Below are 17,036 nucleotides of genomic sequence, written 5' to 3' on the forward strand. Positions count from 1 at the left end.
CATTCAGGAATCCAACACACGGCGCTGACCTGCTTCCTCCACCTGCCCCACAGCAGCCACTCTTGGGGCTTCCCTCAGCCTCTTGGACAAAAGACACTCTGGAGAGCCTGACGGACTGGTGGGGGGCGGGGCTGCTCTTGTATGCACAAAGAGAGGGGGCCCCTCCACCCCCTGGAGGCCACAGGGCCTTTCTTCCCTGTGACATCCCAGCCCTGAGCCTGTGATAAAGCCACAGGCTAGGACTCTGCTCCCAAGCAGACCTGGGATTTTCTCTGGGACCTCAGATCTGCCCCCTTTTCTCAGTTGTCAAGAAGCAGGGAGGAGACCAGGGAAGGAGCAGGAGGGTCACGCACACTGCAGCTCAAATGGAAACAGAATTTCCAGGCTCGGATAAAGGTGCTTGGGCACAGCCTTCTGGGTCCTAGAGATGGTCTTTGTTCCGTTGACTTCTATGTTCACCCCACTCAACTCCAGCAAACTGAGAAGGGAAGCAGGCTCCCAGCCACTCCCGCCAGGTCTCAGGAAGGGAAGAGAGGGGACAGAGCAGCATTTCTGTCTTCTGTCCCCAGTGGTGGAGCCCCCCGGGGGTTCAGGACAAAAGCTCCAGGGACGGCTAAGCTGTTTGCTCATGCATCCACTATCCTTCTGGGGGCACGTCTTCCAGGTCCAAATATGACACAGACCAAAGCCAAGCTGCGCACCTTGTCCTCTTGTTGCTGCAAGGGAGGGTGCGAGAGAGGGAGCCCCGAGCCCAGTGACCCGACGGACAAAGCGTTCACTCCCTGCAGGGAGTGCTCCCCACAAACCCCAGCTACGGGTTTTCTCCAACAGCAGCACCAGGATCCTTATACCGACCACAAGGGGGCGGCTCCAGTCACCCCCACCCCCAGCTGAGGAAACTGAGGTACCAGCAGTCCCAACCCTTGACGCCTAAGCTCCAGCACCAGAGCCAGTCTGGCCTTCAGGTGTTTTTCTCCAACAGGACACAAGCAGGTACATTTCTGCCCGTGTGTCTGAGTCTCTGGTCACGCTGAAGTTACAGATTTCAAACTTTCGGGGCCAGCGAGACCCTTATTGCAAAGAAAACCTCCAAAATCTCAAACGCACAGCACGGACAACAGGAGCACAGCTGCCGGGCCAGCCGCCACCCAGGCCGCAGACACTCACACAGCCGTCCCGTTCAGGAACTCCTCCACCGCCTGGCAGTAGATGGTGATGGCCACGCGGGCGTCAGCATCAAAGGTGAACTCCAGGCTGTAGAGGACGCGCGGCTTCTCGCTGTCCTCGGAGGGGCTGTCGGCACCATCTTTGTACCTGCCGGGGAGCAGAGGGACAGAGGTGGTGGCCTCCACCCAGCACAGCAGGTGCGCCCCCCCACGGGGCCCCTCAGAGGCGGCTGCCAGACGCGTGGAGGCCCACTCCCTGTTTGGGCAATAAGGCCGGACACTGCAGAGCCCTCCCTCCCTTGTGTCCCGCCCACAGAAAGAGAGGGGTCCTCTGGGTTTAGACACAGCCCCAGACGTCTTCCAGGTTTAACGTGGTTCTTAGCCTGCTGACGTGCGAAGCCGGATCGCTGTTGGTCGTGGGGCCGTCCCGTGCACTGTGGGGTGCTCAGCAGCATCCCTGGTCTCTGCCCCCACAGGCCAGGGGCACCCAATCCCCGAGAGAAAGCGTCTACGGACGCGGACCGACATCCCTGGGGGCACGGCCGGTTTGAAGACTGGAGTCCCATGAGCAGAGCCCTCTGTACTCACACCCTAGGAGCCCCTCTGGACTCGAGACCTGCCCGTGACCTTCTGGCTCCACAGCTGAGGGAGCAGGGACTGGGGCCACTAGCTGCTGCCTCCCCTCGCAGGCATCTGTGACCACAGCATGAGGCAGGGCGAAGGCTCACCTCACCAGTCGGAGAGAGTCTTTCCGGATGTTCACCAGGCTCCTCAGTGTCTTCACCGGCTCATGGGGGGCGGGGGTGACGTAAGGAAACTAGAAGGGAGAAACCCAAAGCCATGCCCGGTGATCCCCAGGATGTGACAGGGATAGAAAACAGGGATAATCAGAGCACAGGCACGACTCTGTACACCCCAGCCCTTGCGCTCATTCGTACAGAAGGAAACCACAGGCCCAGCAGCCGCCACAAGGGACAAACAACAGGGACCAGAACCCTTAAGGATTCTGGCCACATAGATCCAGCCATGGTCCTCCAATTCCAGGGGGACTCTCAGTAAGCATAACCCGGCCCGAGGGACCCTGGGGCTCTGAGGCCATGTTCCCAGAGGCAGGACCTGGTGCCCACTGCTGTCCTGAATAAAGTGGGCTTGCAAGGTAAGGATGATGCTCAGGAAAGACTCTGGAAGGGACTCGCACGCAAACACGCACACACACACACACACACACACACAGGGGAGCACTGGAAAATGGGAGATCTCTGGGAAATGTGCTGCAGCGGCATCAGCTCCTGCCCATGACAGTGCAGCACAGCTCTGGAAGATTCTGTCCTTGTGGAAGCCAAGGGAGGGAGGCACAGAGGACTGGAACCCCTTCCTGCCACTGCAGGGGAGTCTACGATGGCCTCAAAAGAAAAGTTTAAACAATAATAGATTTACGGGAGGTCTGTAAGAGCCAGGCCCTGCCTGCGAGCTGAGGCTTCGAAGACGGAAGGTGAGGTTGTTACTCTTGCTCTCACAGACTCAGGAGGGCAGGGGACTCAGCACAACCTGGAAGCCCCAGTGGTCTCATGGGTCGGGGAGGGCAGCACTCGAGGCCAAACCTCCTCGCCTCCCACACACTAAAGGATCAAGATTTCATGTCAACCAGCTGTTCCACTGCTAAAACAGCCTAAAGACCCCCGGGCCAGTGGACACCTCATCCCCTGCCAGGACCAGGGACACCCCAGGACTCAGCAGCCTTGGGAAATGGAGTCCAGCATCTCCTGAAAGAGAGGGTCTCCTGCCTGGCTCCTCACCCACACTGAGGCCCACCATTTTAAAGTACAAGACCCAATCCCCTGGTCAGCACCCCCTCCCCAGAGGCCCTCACTAGTCCCTCTCGGTCTCTTTTGTCTCCATTCATGAATCTTTTCTTCACTGCCTGCACCCCAGGAGGGAAGAGGGTAGGATATGTCCTCCATCCCCAGCCCCTGGAGGAGTCCTAGGCACCCAGCAGGTACCAAATGTGTGCTGGACAAATGGACAGCAGCATGTAAATGTGTGCTTCCCTGATGACTAACGAAAGTGCATTTGTAAAAATGCTCACTGGCCATGTGCATGTCTCTTTTGGGTCACAACTCTCACCTACTGTTCTACAGAGTGTGGCTTCTGTTTTTTCTTTTTTAAAGAAAGTCATCCAAGAGGCCTGGGATCAAATCCATAACTATCCATAAGCCCCATAGCCTGGCTGCACTGGGCTCAGCAGTTGCTACCCTGTCCCCCAGTGAGCTATCTGCAGCCATCCAACCTCTAAGGGGACAGTGCCAGGACATGACCCCTGCACAGACATACACACATCCAGCCAGTAGCTCTGCCCATGTGAGGTGACTCAGTGCCTGCTTATCCTCAAAGCTAGCTATGGATAGCGGAGGGGAGGACCTCGCTGCCACTGCCCAGGTACCTACCCCACTGTGACCCACCTGGACCGGGCGATTGCCCAGGAAATTCAGATCCATGTTCTCTCCAAAGAGGTAACCTTCAGGGTGAGGGGTGTCGAATTTCTCACCTCCCATGAAAAAGTGAGAGGCAAAGTAGTTTCCTGGTTAGAAAAGGAAACACAACTGTAGATTATAAGGCTAGACACAGCCCAGGGGAAGCCGGTGATGGTTAACAGGCTCAGCCCTGAGAACAGCTCCATTTGGAGAGAAGCCTCGCAGGCTGTCCTTACCACTCGGCTCTAGCCCCAGCCTCAGCCCTTCAACCCGGCCCATTCAACGTCTGCACCCCAACACGCTTTGTGCTCCCAGACCTCTCCTCCCTGCTCAGGGGCATATCAGGTCTTCTGCTCCATTAACCTTTCCTTCTGTGGCAGTGGGAGTTGTGTGCTCCTCAAGGATATGTCTCAGTTCCACACCTACACCTGTGCATGTGACCTTAGTTGGAAATAGGGTCTTTACAGATGTAATCAAGAGGAGGTCACACTGAAGCACAAAAGCAGTAAAAATAAGTGTACCTGTAGAACTCAGTCAAGGGACTCACAAAATAAAAGGCTATAAAGTATGACACCATTTACCTAAAACATGGGGAGGAGAGGGCTAAAGAATGGGTTCAAACTTAAGCGACCAGCAACTTCATACAGACTGCTATATGCAGAAGAGGTGACATACACACCGAATGGTAACCACAAATCGAAAACCTGTAAAGACATGAAAAAAATAAAGAGGAAGGAACCCAAGTATATCATAAAGAAAGCCAACTAACCATGAGAGAAAAGTGCAGGAGAGGAGAGGAATGGAGAAAAACCACTACAAAAACAATCACAGAACAAGTAACAAAAATGGTAACACATACATACTTATCAACAATTACTTTGAATATAAATGGACTGAACACTCCAATCAAAAGTCAAAGGGTGACAGAATGGGTAAGAAAACAAGGCCAATCTGTATGCTGCCTATAAGAGACTCATTTCAGACCTAAAGACACCTGCAAATGGAAAGTGAGGGGATGGATGAGCATTCATCATGCTAATGGTGTGAAAAGCAATCTGGGGCAGCAATACTTACATGGGACAAGATAGACTTTAAAACAAAGAGTGTAACGAGAGACAAAGAAGGGCACTATATAACCAGAAAGGGGACAAACTAACAAGAAGTAAATATCTGGCAACCAAATACACAAGTTAATAACAAATATAAAGGAAATAATAGACAGTAATACAATAATTGTAGAGAACATTAATAACCCACCTACATCAATGGATAGATCATCCAAACAGAAAATCAACAAGGAAACAGTGGCTCTGAATGACACACTGGACCAGATGAATCTCACAGATATATTCAGAACATTCCATCCTAAAACAGCAGAATACACATTCTTTTCAAGTGCACATGGAACATTCTCCAGATTAGATCACGTTAGGCCACAAAACAAGTCTCAACAAATTCAGAAAGATCAAAGTCATTCCACACAACTTTTCTGACCACAACACTATGACACTAGAAGTCAACAAGAAAAAATCTGGAAAGACCACAAATACATGGAAGTTAAACAACATGCTACTAAACAATGAATGGGTCAACCAATAAATCAAAGAAGAACCTTAAAAATACATGTAGACAAATGAAAGTGAAAACACAATGGTCTGAAATCTATGCAGCAAAAGCAGTTCTAAGAGGGAAGTCTGTAGCAACATAGTCCTACCTCATGAAGCAAGAAAAATCTCAAATAAGCAACCTAATGTTACACCTAAAGGAGCAAGGAAAAGAAGAACAAAACCCCAAGCCAGCAGAAGCAAGGAAATAATAAATGTCAGAGCAGAAATAAAGAAAATAGAAACTAAAAAAAAAAAAAAAAAAAGTAGAACAAATCAATGAAACCAAGGCACCAGTTCTTTGAAATGATCAACAAAATTGAGAAATCTTTAGCAAGACTCATCCAAAAGAGAGGACTCAAATTAATCAGAAATGAAAGAGGAGAAGCAACAACCAGTACCAAAGAAACATGAAGGATTATAAGAGAATATTATAAACAATTACATGCCAACAAACTGGACAACATGGAAGAAATGGATAAACTCCTAGAAACATACAACCTCCCAAAACTGAATCAGGAAGAAACAGAAAATTTGAACAGACCAATTACCAGAAATGAAATTGAATCAGTAATCAAAAAACTCCCAACAAAAGTCCAGGACCAGATGGCTTCACAGAGGAATTCTAACAAACACTTAAAAAACAGTTAATACTTATTCTTCTCAAACTACTACAAAAAACAGAAGGAAAGCTTCCAAATTCATTCTATGGGGCCAGCATTGCCCTGATATCAAAACCAGATAAAGACACTACAAAAAAGAGAACTACAGGCCAATATTTCCAATGAACACGGATGCAAAAAATCTTCCAAAAATATTAGCAAACAGAATCCAACAATACATTGTCAGGCTCTGTGCTGACAGCTCAGAACCTGGAGCCTCCTTCGGATTCTGTGTCTTCCTCTCTCTCTGTCCCTCCCCTACTCACATTCTGTCTCTCTCTCTCCTTCAAAAATAAATAAACATTAAAAAAAAATTAAAAGACTCCAACAATACATTAAAATAATCATTCACCACAATCAAGTGGAATTTATTCCCAGGATGTAAAGGTGGCTCAATATTCACAAGTCAATCCATGTGATACATCACATCAAAAAAAGAAAGGATAAAAACCGTAAGATCATTTGAAAAGATGCAGATACAACATGTGACAAAGCACAACATCCATTCATGATGAAAACCCTCAATAAGGTAGGTTTAGAAAGAACAAACGTCAACATAATAAAGGCCATCTATGAAAAACCCACAACCAACATCATCCTCAATGGGAAAAAACTGAGAGCTTTCCCCTAAGATCAGGAACAAGGCAAGATGTCCACTCTCACCATTTTTACTCAGGATAGTACTGGAAGTCCTACCCAAGCAATCAGACAAGAGAAGGGAACAAAAGGCAGCCAAATCATTAAGGAAGAAGTAAAACTCTATTTGCAGACGACATGATACTATATCTAAAAACCCTAAAGACTCCACCAAAACAGCTACTAGAACTCATAAATGAATTCAGGAAGGCTACAGGATACAAAATCAATCACTGCTTTCTATACACTAATAATGAAGAAACAGAAAGAGAAATTGAGAAAACAATCCCACTTACAAGTACACCAAAATAATAAAATACCTAGGAATAAATTTAACCAAGGAGGTGAAAGACCTGTACTCTGAAAACTGTACAATACTAATGAAAGAAACTGAAGATGACATAAACAAAAGGGAAAACATTCCATGCTCATGGATTAGAAGAACAAATATTGTTAAAATGTCCATACGACTCAAAGCAATCTACAGATTTAACGCAATCCCTATCAAATACCAATGGCATTTTTCACACAACTAGAACAAAGAATCCTAAAATTGGTACGGAACCATCTAGAGACCCCAAATAGCCAGAACAATCTTGAAAAAGAGAAACAAAGCTGAAAGCATCACAATTCCAGATCTGAAGATACATGACAAAGCTGTCGTGATCAAAACGTCTGGTACGGGCACAGAATAGACAACGTAGATGAACGGAACATAACACAAGGCCCAAAAACAAATCCACAATTATATGGTCAACTAATCTTTAGCAAAAGAGGCAAGAATATGTCATGGCAAAGGGACAGTCTCTTCAACAAATGGCTCTGGGAAAACTGGACAGTGACATGCAAAAGAATGAAACTGGACCACTTTCTTACACTAGACACAAAAATAAACTGGATTAAGTTTCTAATGTGGTGAGACCTGAGTGGCATCTCGGTGGCCCAGTCGGTTGGGTGTCCGACTTTGGCTCAGGTCATGATCTCACAGCTCGTGAGTTCGAGCCCCATGTCGGGCTCTGTGCTGACAGCTCGGCGCCTGGAGCCTGCTTCGGTTTCTGGGTCTCCCTGTCTCTCTATGTCCCTCCCCCACTTGCACTCTGCCTCTCTCTCTCTCTCTCTCTCTCTCTCTCTCTCCAAAATAAATAAACATTAAAAAAATTTTTAATAAATGTGAGACCTGAAACCATAAAAATCCTAGAAGAAAGCACAAGCAGTAATTTCTCTGACATCAGCTGTAGCAACGGTTTTTTAGATCCGTCTCCTGAGGCAAGGGAACAAAAGCAAAAATAAACTATTGGGACTACACCAAAATAAAAAGCTTCCATACAGCAAAGGAAATTACGATCAAAGCTAAACAACAACCTACTGAATGAAAGAATTTGTAAATGACATATCTGATAAGGGGTTAGTATCCAGAATATAAAAACAACTTATACAACTCAACACCAAACAAAACCAAATAATCCAATTAAAAATAGAAGACACGAACAGATATTTCTCTAGAGAAAACATACAGATGGCTGACAGACACATGAAAAGAGGCACAACATCACCCACCATCAGGGACATGCAAATCAAAACTACAATGAGATATCACCTCATACCCATCAGAATGGCTAAAATCAACAACACAAGAAACAACAGGTGTTGGCAAGGATGTGGAGAAACAGGAACCCTCAGTGCACTGTTGGTGGGAATGCAAACTGGTGTAGCCACCTGGAAAACAGTATGAAAATTCTTCAAGGGCGCCTGGTTGGTTCAGTGAGTTAAGTGTCCGGCTTCGGCTCAGGCCATGATCTCCCGGTTCGTGGGTTCGAGCCCCGCGTCAGGTTCATGCTGACAGCTCGGAGCCTGAAGCTTGGAGCCTACTTCAGGTTCTGTGTCTCCTTCTCTCTCTGCCCTTCCTCTCCCTGTGCTCTCTCTCAAAAATAAATAAACATTAAAAAAAAAAAAAAAAAAAAGAAAATTCTTCAAAAAATTAAAAGCAGAGGGGAGCCTGGGTGGCTCAGTTGGTTTAGCATCTGACTCTTGACTTCAGCTCAGAGAATGACCCAAGGGCCTAGGATCAAGCCCCGTGTCAGGATCTGCACTGAGAATGGAGCCTGCTTAAGATTTTCTCTGCCCCTTTCCCCTGCTCACATGCGATCTCTCTCTAAAATTAAAAAGAAAAAAAGTTAAAAATAGAACTACCCTACGATCCAATAATCTCACTACTGGATCTTTACCCAAAGAATAGAAGAACATTAATTCAGAGGGATACATGCACCCTGATGTTTACTGCAGCATTATCTACAACAGCCAAATTATGGAAGTAGCCTAAGCATCCATCGACTGATAAAGGATAAAGAAGAAGACGTGGTAGACATATGTGTACACACAGCCAGAGGAATGTTACACAGCCATAAAATAAAGAATGAAATCTTGCCACTTGCAATGACACAGATGGATCTAGAAAGTATTATGCTAAGGGAAATAAGTGAGTCACAGAAAGACAACTACCATATGAGTTCATTCATATGTGGAACTGAAGAAACAAAATGAACAAAAGGCGGCAGTTGGGACTGGACGTGGCAGGGACAAAAGTGCAGACATTCTGCTTACTGTTAGGTCTTTCCATGGAACATGAACCATGCAGTGCTCTTAACTAAAGGACTGAGACATGGGGCAGCACAAGGACCCTTCCAAAATCACCTAGGATCTGCACTGGGTCCTATATACTGGAACTATCAGTGCACTTTAAGGTGCAGACTTTTTTTAATAAACGTGAGACCTGAAACCATAAAAATCCTAAAATAAAGCACAAGCAGTAATTTCTCTGACATCTTCCCCATAACGGCCCTATAGGGGCAGGGAACAAGGCACCCAAGGCCTGGCACGCAGCCTGTCACTGCACCTGACCCTGGACCTGGGCTTTAACCTTGCTTGGCCTTTGGCCCACCCGCGCTACCCTGCTTGCTGACCAAACTGCCCCCATTTTCCCTCTCTCTTTACTCTCCCCCACAGCACTGTGCATGACCCGATGGAACTGTGCACAGGAGGCCCCAACATCTTAGTCCAGTTTTAAGCTTTTGTGACTGGAGGTATAAATGCTACAATCTAAAACCTCCTGATGAAGAGGCAACAGACGATTTTTTTTTTTTTTTGGTTTTCCCTATATTGTTTACATTTTCTACAATTAACATTACTTTTTTTTTTTTTAATATTTTATTTGTAAGTAATCCCTACATCCAAAGTGGGGCTTGAATTTACAACCCTGGGATCAAGAGTCTCACGCCCTACCAACTGAGCCTCCAGATGCCCCAATTAACATAATTAACATTACTTTTAAAAGAAGAAAAAAAAATTTTTTAAGATTTTTTTTTTTTTTTTAAAAGAAGGCTCCACGCCCAACGTGGGGTCTGAGTTCACAACCCGGAGATCAAGAGCCTCCTGCTCTGAGCCAGCCAGGCACACAGTACAAGAAAAATTATTTAAAAAAATATATGAGGGACACCTGGGTGGCTCAGTTGGTTAAGTGACTGACTCTTGGTTTTGGCTCAAGTTCCTGAGTTCCAGCCCCACATCGGGCTCTGCGCTGACAGTGTGAAGCCTGCTCCAGATTCTCTCTCTCCCTCTCTCTGCCCCTCCCCCACTTCCTCTGTCTCTCAAAATAAATAAATAAACTTGAAAAAAAAAAAAAGACATGGTACAAGATGTGGTAGTATCACAAAACTGGAAGCATGTTCTGGAAAGACCAATGAATTGTCCACTAGTAGACTTAAGGGTGTGTGAATTATACCTCAATAAAGCTATTCTTAGGGATTGGGGGAATCTGAGTTGTCAGCTAGGAGTTCATCAGTAAGTTTTTTGATATTAATCTTTAACGTGACTTTTTTGGGGGGCACAAAACTTGGAATTAGATGCTATTCTTTATCAAAACCCTGTTAATTCCCATCTACTTATTTACATGACATGGGTTCTCAACTTCAAATTAAAACCAGAACCAGAGCTTGTGCTGACCTGGTCTCACCCTACCCGTGGGTTATGTTCAACCGTGACCACAGGAACCAATCAGGAACGAAAGGAGCCCACTCACCTAAGAGACACCTTTTTGATGTATTTTATGTTCGATGCGTATTTAGGTTTACTATTTATAAAAACTGTAACCTCAGGGGAGGTGCTGTGGAAAGACATACGTGAGGAATGGGAAGCATGGGTTCTGAAGGAAGGGCGTTCGCTATGTTATTCTCTGTGTTTTGCCAGGTTTTTCAAAAGTTCACGTTTTTAAAAAGGAACTTTTAGGGGCCCCTGGGTGGCTCAGTCGGTTGAGCTTCCGACTCCGGCTCAGGTCATGATCTCACGATCTGTGAGCTCGAGATTCGCGTCAGGCTCTGTGCTGACAGCTCGGAGCCTGGAACCTGCTTCAGATTCTGTCTCCCTCTCTGATCCTCCCCTGTTCATGCTCTGTCTCTCTCTGTCTCAAAAATAAATAAACATTAAAAAAAAATTTTTTTTTTAAAGGGAACTTTTAAAGGAAGAATGTGTGTGCAGAGGACCAGGGAAGGAGTGTGTGTTCGTGCGTGTCTGCGCGTGCATACAGGTGTGTGGTGTACCCAGCTGCAGGGGTGTGTCGTGCATGTGTGTGTGTCTGGGCGTGGGTGGTGTGTGTGTGTGTGTGTGTGTGTGTGTGTGTGTTGACACGGTTTAGGACCAAGAGGAGCAGGCCGAGCTCTAAAGACGAGGGAGGGAAAAGAGCAAGAAAACACCATGAAGGGGAGAAACGGAAAGGCAGACAGACAGGAAGATGAAGACAAACCACCACCTCAGCCACCGGGCTCTTTCCTCCATGCTCCCTGATACGGAACCCACGGAGGGGACACAGATCCTGCCCCTCCTCTCCATGCAGGACGATATCAGAGGTCCCCTCAAAGCCCCGTGACTTAGCCCCATGCTGAGGCCACCCCCACGTCCACCCCCAACACACACAGGGACAGCAGCCAGTGAATGGGGTCATCTCACTGATCTCACTGCAGGCTGCAAAGGGCGGCTGTTCGCACACAAGGAAAGAGCCGCGTGGGAAGACCGTCCCCATCAGAAGGGCTGAAAATCCTATGGCCACGTGGAAGGCCCGCTAGAGGCGATTTGGGCCCAGAAGCCCTGGCTACGGGGCACTGACACGCTCCAGGACCTCACGGCCGCAGGGGAACCCAGACGCTTCACTTCCTGTGCGCCGGAGGGATTCACACTCTGCCCTACTTACAGGTGGCCAGGTGACCTGGATAACCAACAGGTGACCAGCCACAAAATTAAGACCAAGGGAGACCCCCTCCCCTGGGGGCCTCCCAGCATTCACACACACAGCTCTGTTGTCCTTTACACGTGGACGGACACATGTGTTCATCATCTGTAAATACAGATGAGGAAAATCAAAACCACGAGGCTCCCGTTAGAGGCTGTTTCAGTGATGGCTGGTGCGGGTGGGAAGGTGCTGTCCCTTCCTCACAAGCCACAGAGCGAGCCAGGAGGGCTCCTGGGGCTGTTTTGTCTGGTCACTCTCAAATGACTGGTGGTATATACACATGGTGTACCAGGATCACCATTTACAACCCCAAAAAGGCAACACTCTAAATTACTTAAATGAACTAATAACCCTGCTAAGGAGCGAGGCACCAGGACACTCAAACTGTCCCTGGGATCAGAGTAAAGGTCAAAGCCCGGAACATTCCAACCAAAACCGTCAGGGCCCCCCAGCAGGCAGGGTGAGGAGTGGAGTGAGAAAAAGTGGGATCCTAACATTCTCCCCAAAACACCCGCTCCACTCTAACCCTTCTTAGCTACACATTCACAAAACCCAAGTTTCATCAAGAGACCAGAGTTTGGGACCCTGCTACAGAGCGAATATTTACTTCCCACCCCCTTCAAATTCACATGTTGAAATCTGACCCCCAATGTGATGGTACTGGGAGCTGGGGCTTTGGGGAAGTGACTAGATCATGAGGAGGTGCTGTGATGCATGGGATTAGTACCGTGACAAGAGGCCCTCCAGAATCCCCTAACCCAGCCGTGTGAGCACAGCGAGCAGACAGCTGTCTATGAACCAGGAAGAGGCTCTCACCAGACACCGAACGTGCTTGCACCTTGATCTTGAACTTCCCAGCCTCCAGAATTGTGAGAAATAAGTGTCTGTTGTTTATAAGTCACCCAGACTGTGGTGTAGACACAGCAGTGCAGACAGACTTGGACATACCCACTGGGTCTAAGGTCCCAAGTCTGGACCCCTGAGAAGCATGTGCAGCAAACCCACCAACCTATGGGATCCCCACAACAGAAAGAAGCTGGGCGGGCTCCAGCCACCCGGGATCACCTGGGGACAGCCACCACCATCACCGCCAGGGCTTCATCAACTCTTGGTGTCACCCAAGACCTCAGCGAAAAGCCCTCACTAGGTGAAGCAGCGAGGGCTCCTCCTCCTAGGCATCTGTTCCAGTCGTCCCCCGAGGGGCCTCTGCACTGCTGGAGGGAGCCTGGGATGTCCCAAGGGACCTTGGGAACTATAGGGCCAGAGTTCTTCATTGAGGATGAGAATGGAATGATGTGGAGAATGAAGCGACTAGTGCCATGGTCTAGCAAGCTGACAGTCTCAGGAAGAAGCAACACCTGTGGGCTTTGTGAAGGGAGCCCCCTAGAGGCTACACCTGGGAGCCTGGACTCCTTCAGAGCCCCTGCCCGCACCCTGGCTCCTCGTGGGGACTCAGGCCGGGGGGGGGCCCCCACCTCCTGCGATTCTCAGCAGCGGCCCACCTTCCTTCCCCACCTTTCCAACACACCCGCACCTCCTGGTCTCAAGTCTCTGTGTGGTTCTAGGTAACGCAGGACAGGCAAACTCGGTTCTAGGTACCACAGGCTCCCTCCTTGCACTCCAGACGTTCCAGACCAGAGACAGTGATGCTATCCCCAGCAGCCAACATCCCCATGCCTCAACCTACAGGGCCATGAACCAGTGATTCTGCTCTGCCCTCTGTGCTGCCTACCTCACCTTGCACCACCTTCCTGGGCCATCCTCTGGGATTCAGGCACTTTCTCCATTCCCTGTGACCCAAGAGGCTGCCCCCACCCTGCCACTCAGCAGTAAGGCCTCTTACGAACTCCCTGCAAGCCCACTCCATAGCAAATCCTCCTGCCCCAACAGTCTTCACAGTAGGATCATCACTGTTTTTCTTTATTTGTTGGTTGGTTCACACTCTGTCCTCCTCCGCCCACGACCAGGGATCACATGCATGTTCACTATCCTGTATCCCAGTGACCACTACCCTGGCTTGCACACAGGAGCCTGGTAAAAACCAGTTGAATGAACGGAGGAAGGTGGATGACACAGTTACTACGATTTGACAGCAGAGGAAATAGGAGGCACAGAGCAGTCACATGACCCGCTCAAGCCACAGCACCAGCCAGAGGTGGCGTCCTCACTGAAGACCTGTGTGGACCCCAGGGCTGCATGCTGCACACTCAACTACTCCAGCCCACTGTGTGCTCTTCCCACACCACCATCCAATTCTCCAGTCTTCGGTGGACACCGACTGATGACCTACAAATTCAGCTCTATCCTGACACCATCCACCTGGAGACAGCATCAGATCCCACAGATGAAGGGCTCAGCCCCACACCACTGCCCCCTCCCTTCAGATGCCAATCCCCGGCTATAAGCTGGACATTCCCACGACCCCCAACTAATTTGCTCAAGCTGCTCACAAAACTCAGGAAAACAGCTCACTTACCAGATTGCTAGGTCACCAGCTTAATATAAAAGGACACGCCTCAGGAACGGCCACATGGAAGAGATGTCCAGCGCAAGGATGGTGGGAAAGGCACGGGGCTTCCACGCCCCCTCTGAGCGCTCCACCCTCCCAGCCTCTCGCTGTGCTCACCAACCCAGAAGCCCCCTGAACCCAGCCCTTCAGGGTCTTTGTGGAGGCCTCGTCTTACGTGGGCTCGGCTGATTCAATCACTGGCTGCTGGCGACCCTCTCGATGTCCAGCCTCTAACCACAAAGTTGGCTCCAAACGCAGCCAGGCCCCATCCTTAGGTGCTTCCCCGAATCTCATCAGCATAAACTCGGGTGTGGTTGAAAGGGGCTTGTTATGAGTATCAATACCAAATTCCAAGAGTTTTTTAGAAGCTCTGTGGCAGGAACAGAGAAAACACATCACAATGTCCCCTGTCTACCCCCCCCCCCCCCCCCCCCCCGGGTAAAGCAGGACTTTAGACACCCTGCACAACCCACTGCTAAGAAACACACCTGGTGCTGGGCCCCGGGACACAGGGCGTGCATCTCAGGCCGCCCCAGTCTCCCCTACTCCAGTGGGGCTCGGAGAGGCAGGGCGGGGGGCGCCGCTGAGCAGGCGTGGGCAGGGGCTGGGAACAGTTCACTGATTCCACAGGCCATAAATTCCTCTCATTCCCTAACGGGACAGATGTTCCCAGTTACCAGCTTCCTGAATCCGCTGTCACTAGGCCCCAGCTGGGCCTGACCAATGCAAGATGAGAACATCACAGTCCCTGAGTGATCTCAGGAAAGCATCTTCAGGCTCCTGAAACACCCTGCCGATTCCGCCTGAGCCAAAGTCATGCATGTACAGACAAGAGCGCTTCTCTGCTGGCCACATGCAGCCTAGGTGACCTAGTGTGGCCTGGCCTGTGTCCCCATCAGTAACACGCAGGCTCAGTAAAAAACACTGGGAGCAGACTGATGAGGACAGCTCAGGATGTCCTCAAGATAAAAGGAGCCAATAATGCAAAGGAGCCTTGCACGCGTGAAAAGGCATCTGAGAAACATTCGATTCCCAGCCCCTCCCACCCCCCTCCCAAGCATGAAAGCCTTACCACAGCTGGACCATATTAAACAAAAATCTCGGGGCGCCTGGGTGGCTCAGTCGGTAAGCGTCCGACTTCAGCTCAGGTCATGATCTCGTGGTCTGTGGGTTCGAGCCCCGCGTCGGGCTCTGTGCTGACAGCTCAGAGCCTGGAGCCTGTTTCAGATTCTATGTCTCTCTCTTCCTCTGACCCTCCCCTGTTCATGCTCTCTCGCTCTGTGTCTCAAAAATAAATAAATGTTAAAAAAAATTTTTTTTTAAACAAAACTCTCTCAGTCCCCAACATCACAGAGGAAAGAAAGATGACCTGAGAACAACTTTAAGCAAAGACCGTTTCACTGAGTTCCAGACTAAGTGCTTGTAGCCACCTTTTGTAAGAGGAGGGGTCCTTCTCTCTTCTGGAAACAGCCTCTACCAACAGGGGTGGGCCCCAGCAGCAGCCCAGCTCCGGTCCCCTCGACAATGCTCGTCAGCCAAGATGGACACCCGGCGGTGCTGGAACAACACACGGTTCTCTCTCCTGTGGAAGTGGATCAGACACCGGAGGACTTGGTCCTTGAGGACCCCTGAGGGATGGCAGTCAGGTACGGGCAAGGCACAGCAGAATGACACTGAGCCCAGAGGGGACAAGGGGCTTTTGTGTTCTGATGGCTTCCACATCTTGGGTCCCAACCTCAAGTTCCAGAGACCTACCCCCCACCAGGCTTCCAACACATTCCGTTCTTGCCTAAGCTAGTCTGCATAAATGCCATAGTGACAGCCAATTTTCAAGAATTAAAAACGTAACACAAAGCACTTAGGAAAGAACTCATGCAAATCAGTGAGAAGGGAGACAATCCAATATGAAAAATATGCAAATGATTTCCACACCTCACAAAAAGAGGAAGAGAAATGGATGGTAATTTACATATGAAAAGGTGCCCAACCTCCCTGGTCATCAGGGAAAGTAAATAAAAACTACAATGAGTGGGGCGCCTCTTGATATAGACTCATGGCCTTGATCCCAATGTCGTGGGATTGAGCACCATGTCTGGCTCCATGCTGAGCGTAGAGCCTGTTCGATATTCTCTCTCTCCCTCTGCCTTTCCCGCCCCGCTAAAGTTCTCTAATTAAAAAAAAAACAAAAAACAAAAAAACTACAATGAGACAACCATGGCTAAAGTTACGAAGAAAACCAAACACACACACCCGACTCTCCCCAGGAGAGAACGCACGACAATCACAACTCTGCTCTGCTGATGAGGGTGCAGGTTGGTGCAGCGGCCCCACAACACCGCAAAACCTGCTGCAAGCCCAGCACACACAACCAACGGCTCGGCACCCACCGCCAGCTGGGACCATGGCCCCCAAGAGACAGGTCCTGAGGGGACTGAAAACTCGCAGACACAAAAAGTAGGGTGGTGGGTGCCGGGGACCGGCGGGTCTGTGTGTAAAGGGCACGGAGTTCAGCTGTGCGAGAGGGAAAGAGCCGCACAGGGAGAGGGCAGCGGGCGGCTGCACAACAGGGGGAACATACTGGATGTCGCTGAACTGCGCACTTCAAACGGTTATTAAGATGGGCACTGTTGGGGCGCCTGGGTGGCTCAGTCGGTTAAGCGTCCGACTTCGGCTCGGGTCACGATCTCGCGGTATGTGGGTTCGAGCCCCG

At 49.3% G+C, this 17,036-nt stretch overlaps 1 protein-coding gene across 5 annotated transcripts in view; it reads right to left on the reverse strand.

Moving 5' to 3' along the window:
- Positions 1–17,036, reverse strand: part of MGRN1 (mahogunin ring finger 1) — a 54,759-nt gene that overhangs the window by 27,874 nt on the left and 9,849 nt on the right. For 4 of the 5 annotated variants that reach the window (XM_047838187.1, XM_047838190.1, XM_047838185.1 and 1 more), the window contains exons 2-4: positions 3,626–3,744; positions 1,895–1,983; positions 1,168–1,314 (exon numbers count right to left, since the gene is read on the reverse strand). In XM_047838187.1, coding sequence (XP_047694143.1) covers positions 1,168–1,314; positions 1,895–1,983; positions 3,626–3,744 — 355 coding nt within the window. Of the gene's footprint in view, positions 1–1,167; positions 1,315–1,894; positions 1,984–3,625; positions 3,745–14,501; positions 14,641–17,036 lie in introns of those variants that run through there. The other variant, XM_047838189.1, reaches the window with a different exon arrangement.

Source organism: Prionailurus viverrinus, chromosome E3, assembly GCF_022837055.1.
Source record: "Prionailurus viverrinus isolate Anna chromosome E3, UM_Priviv_1.0, whole genome shotgun sequence".
NCBI lineage: Eukaryota > Metazoa > Chordata > Mammalia > Carnivora > Felidae > Prionailurus > Prionailurus viverrinus.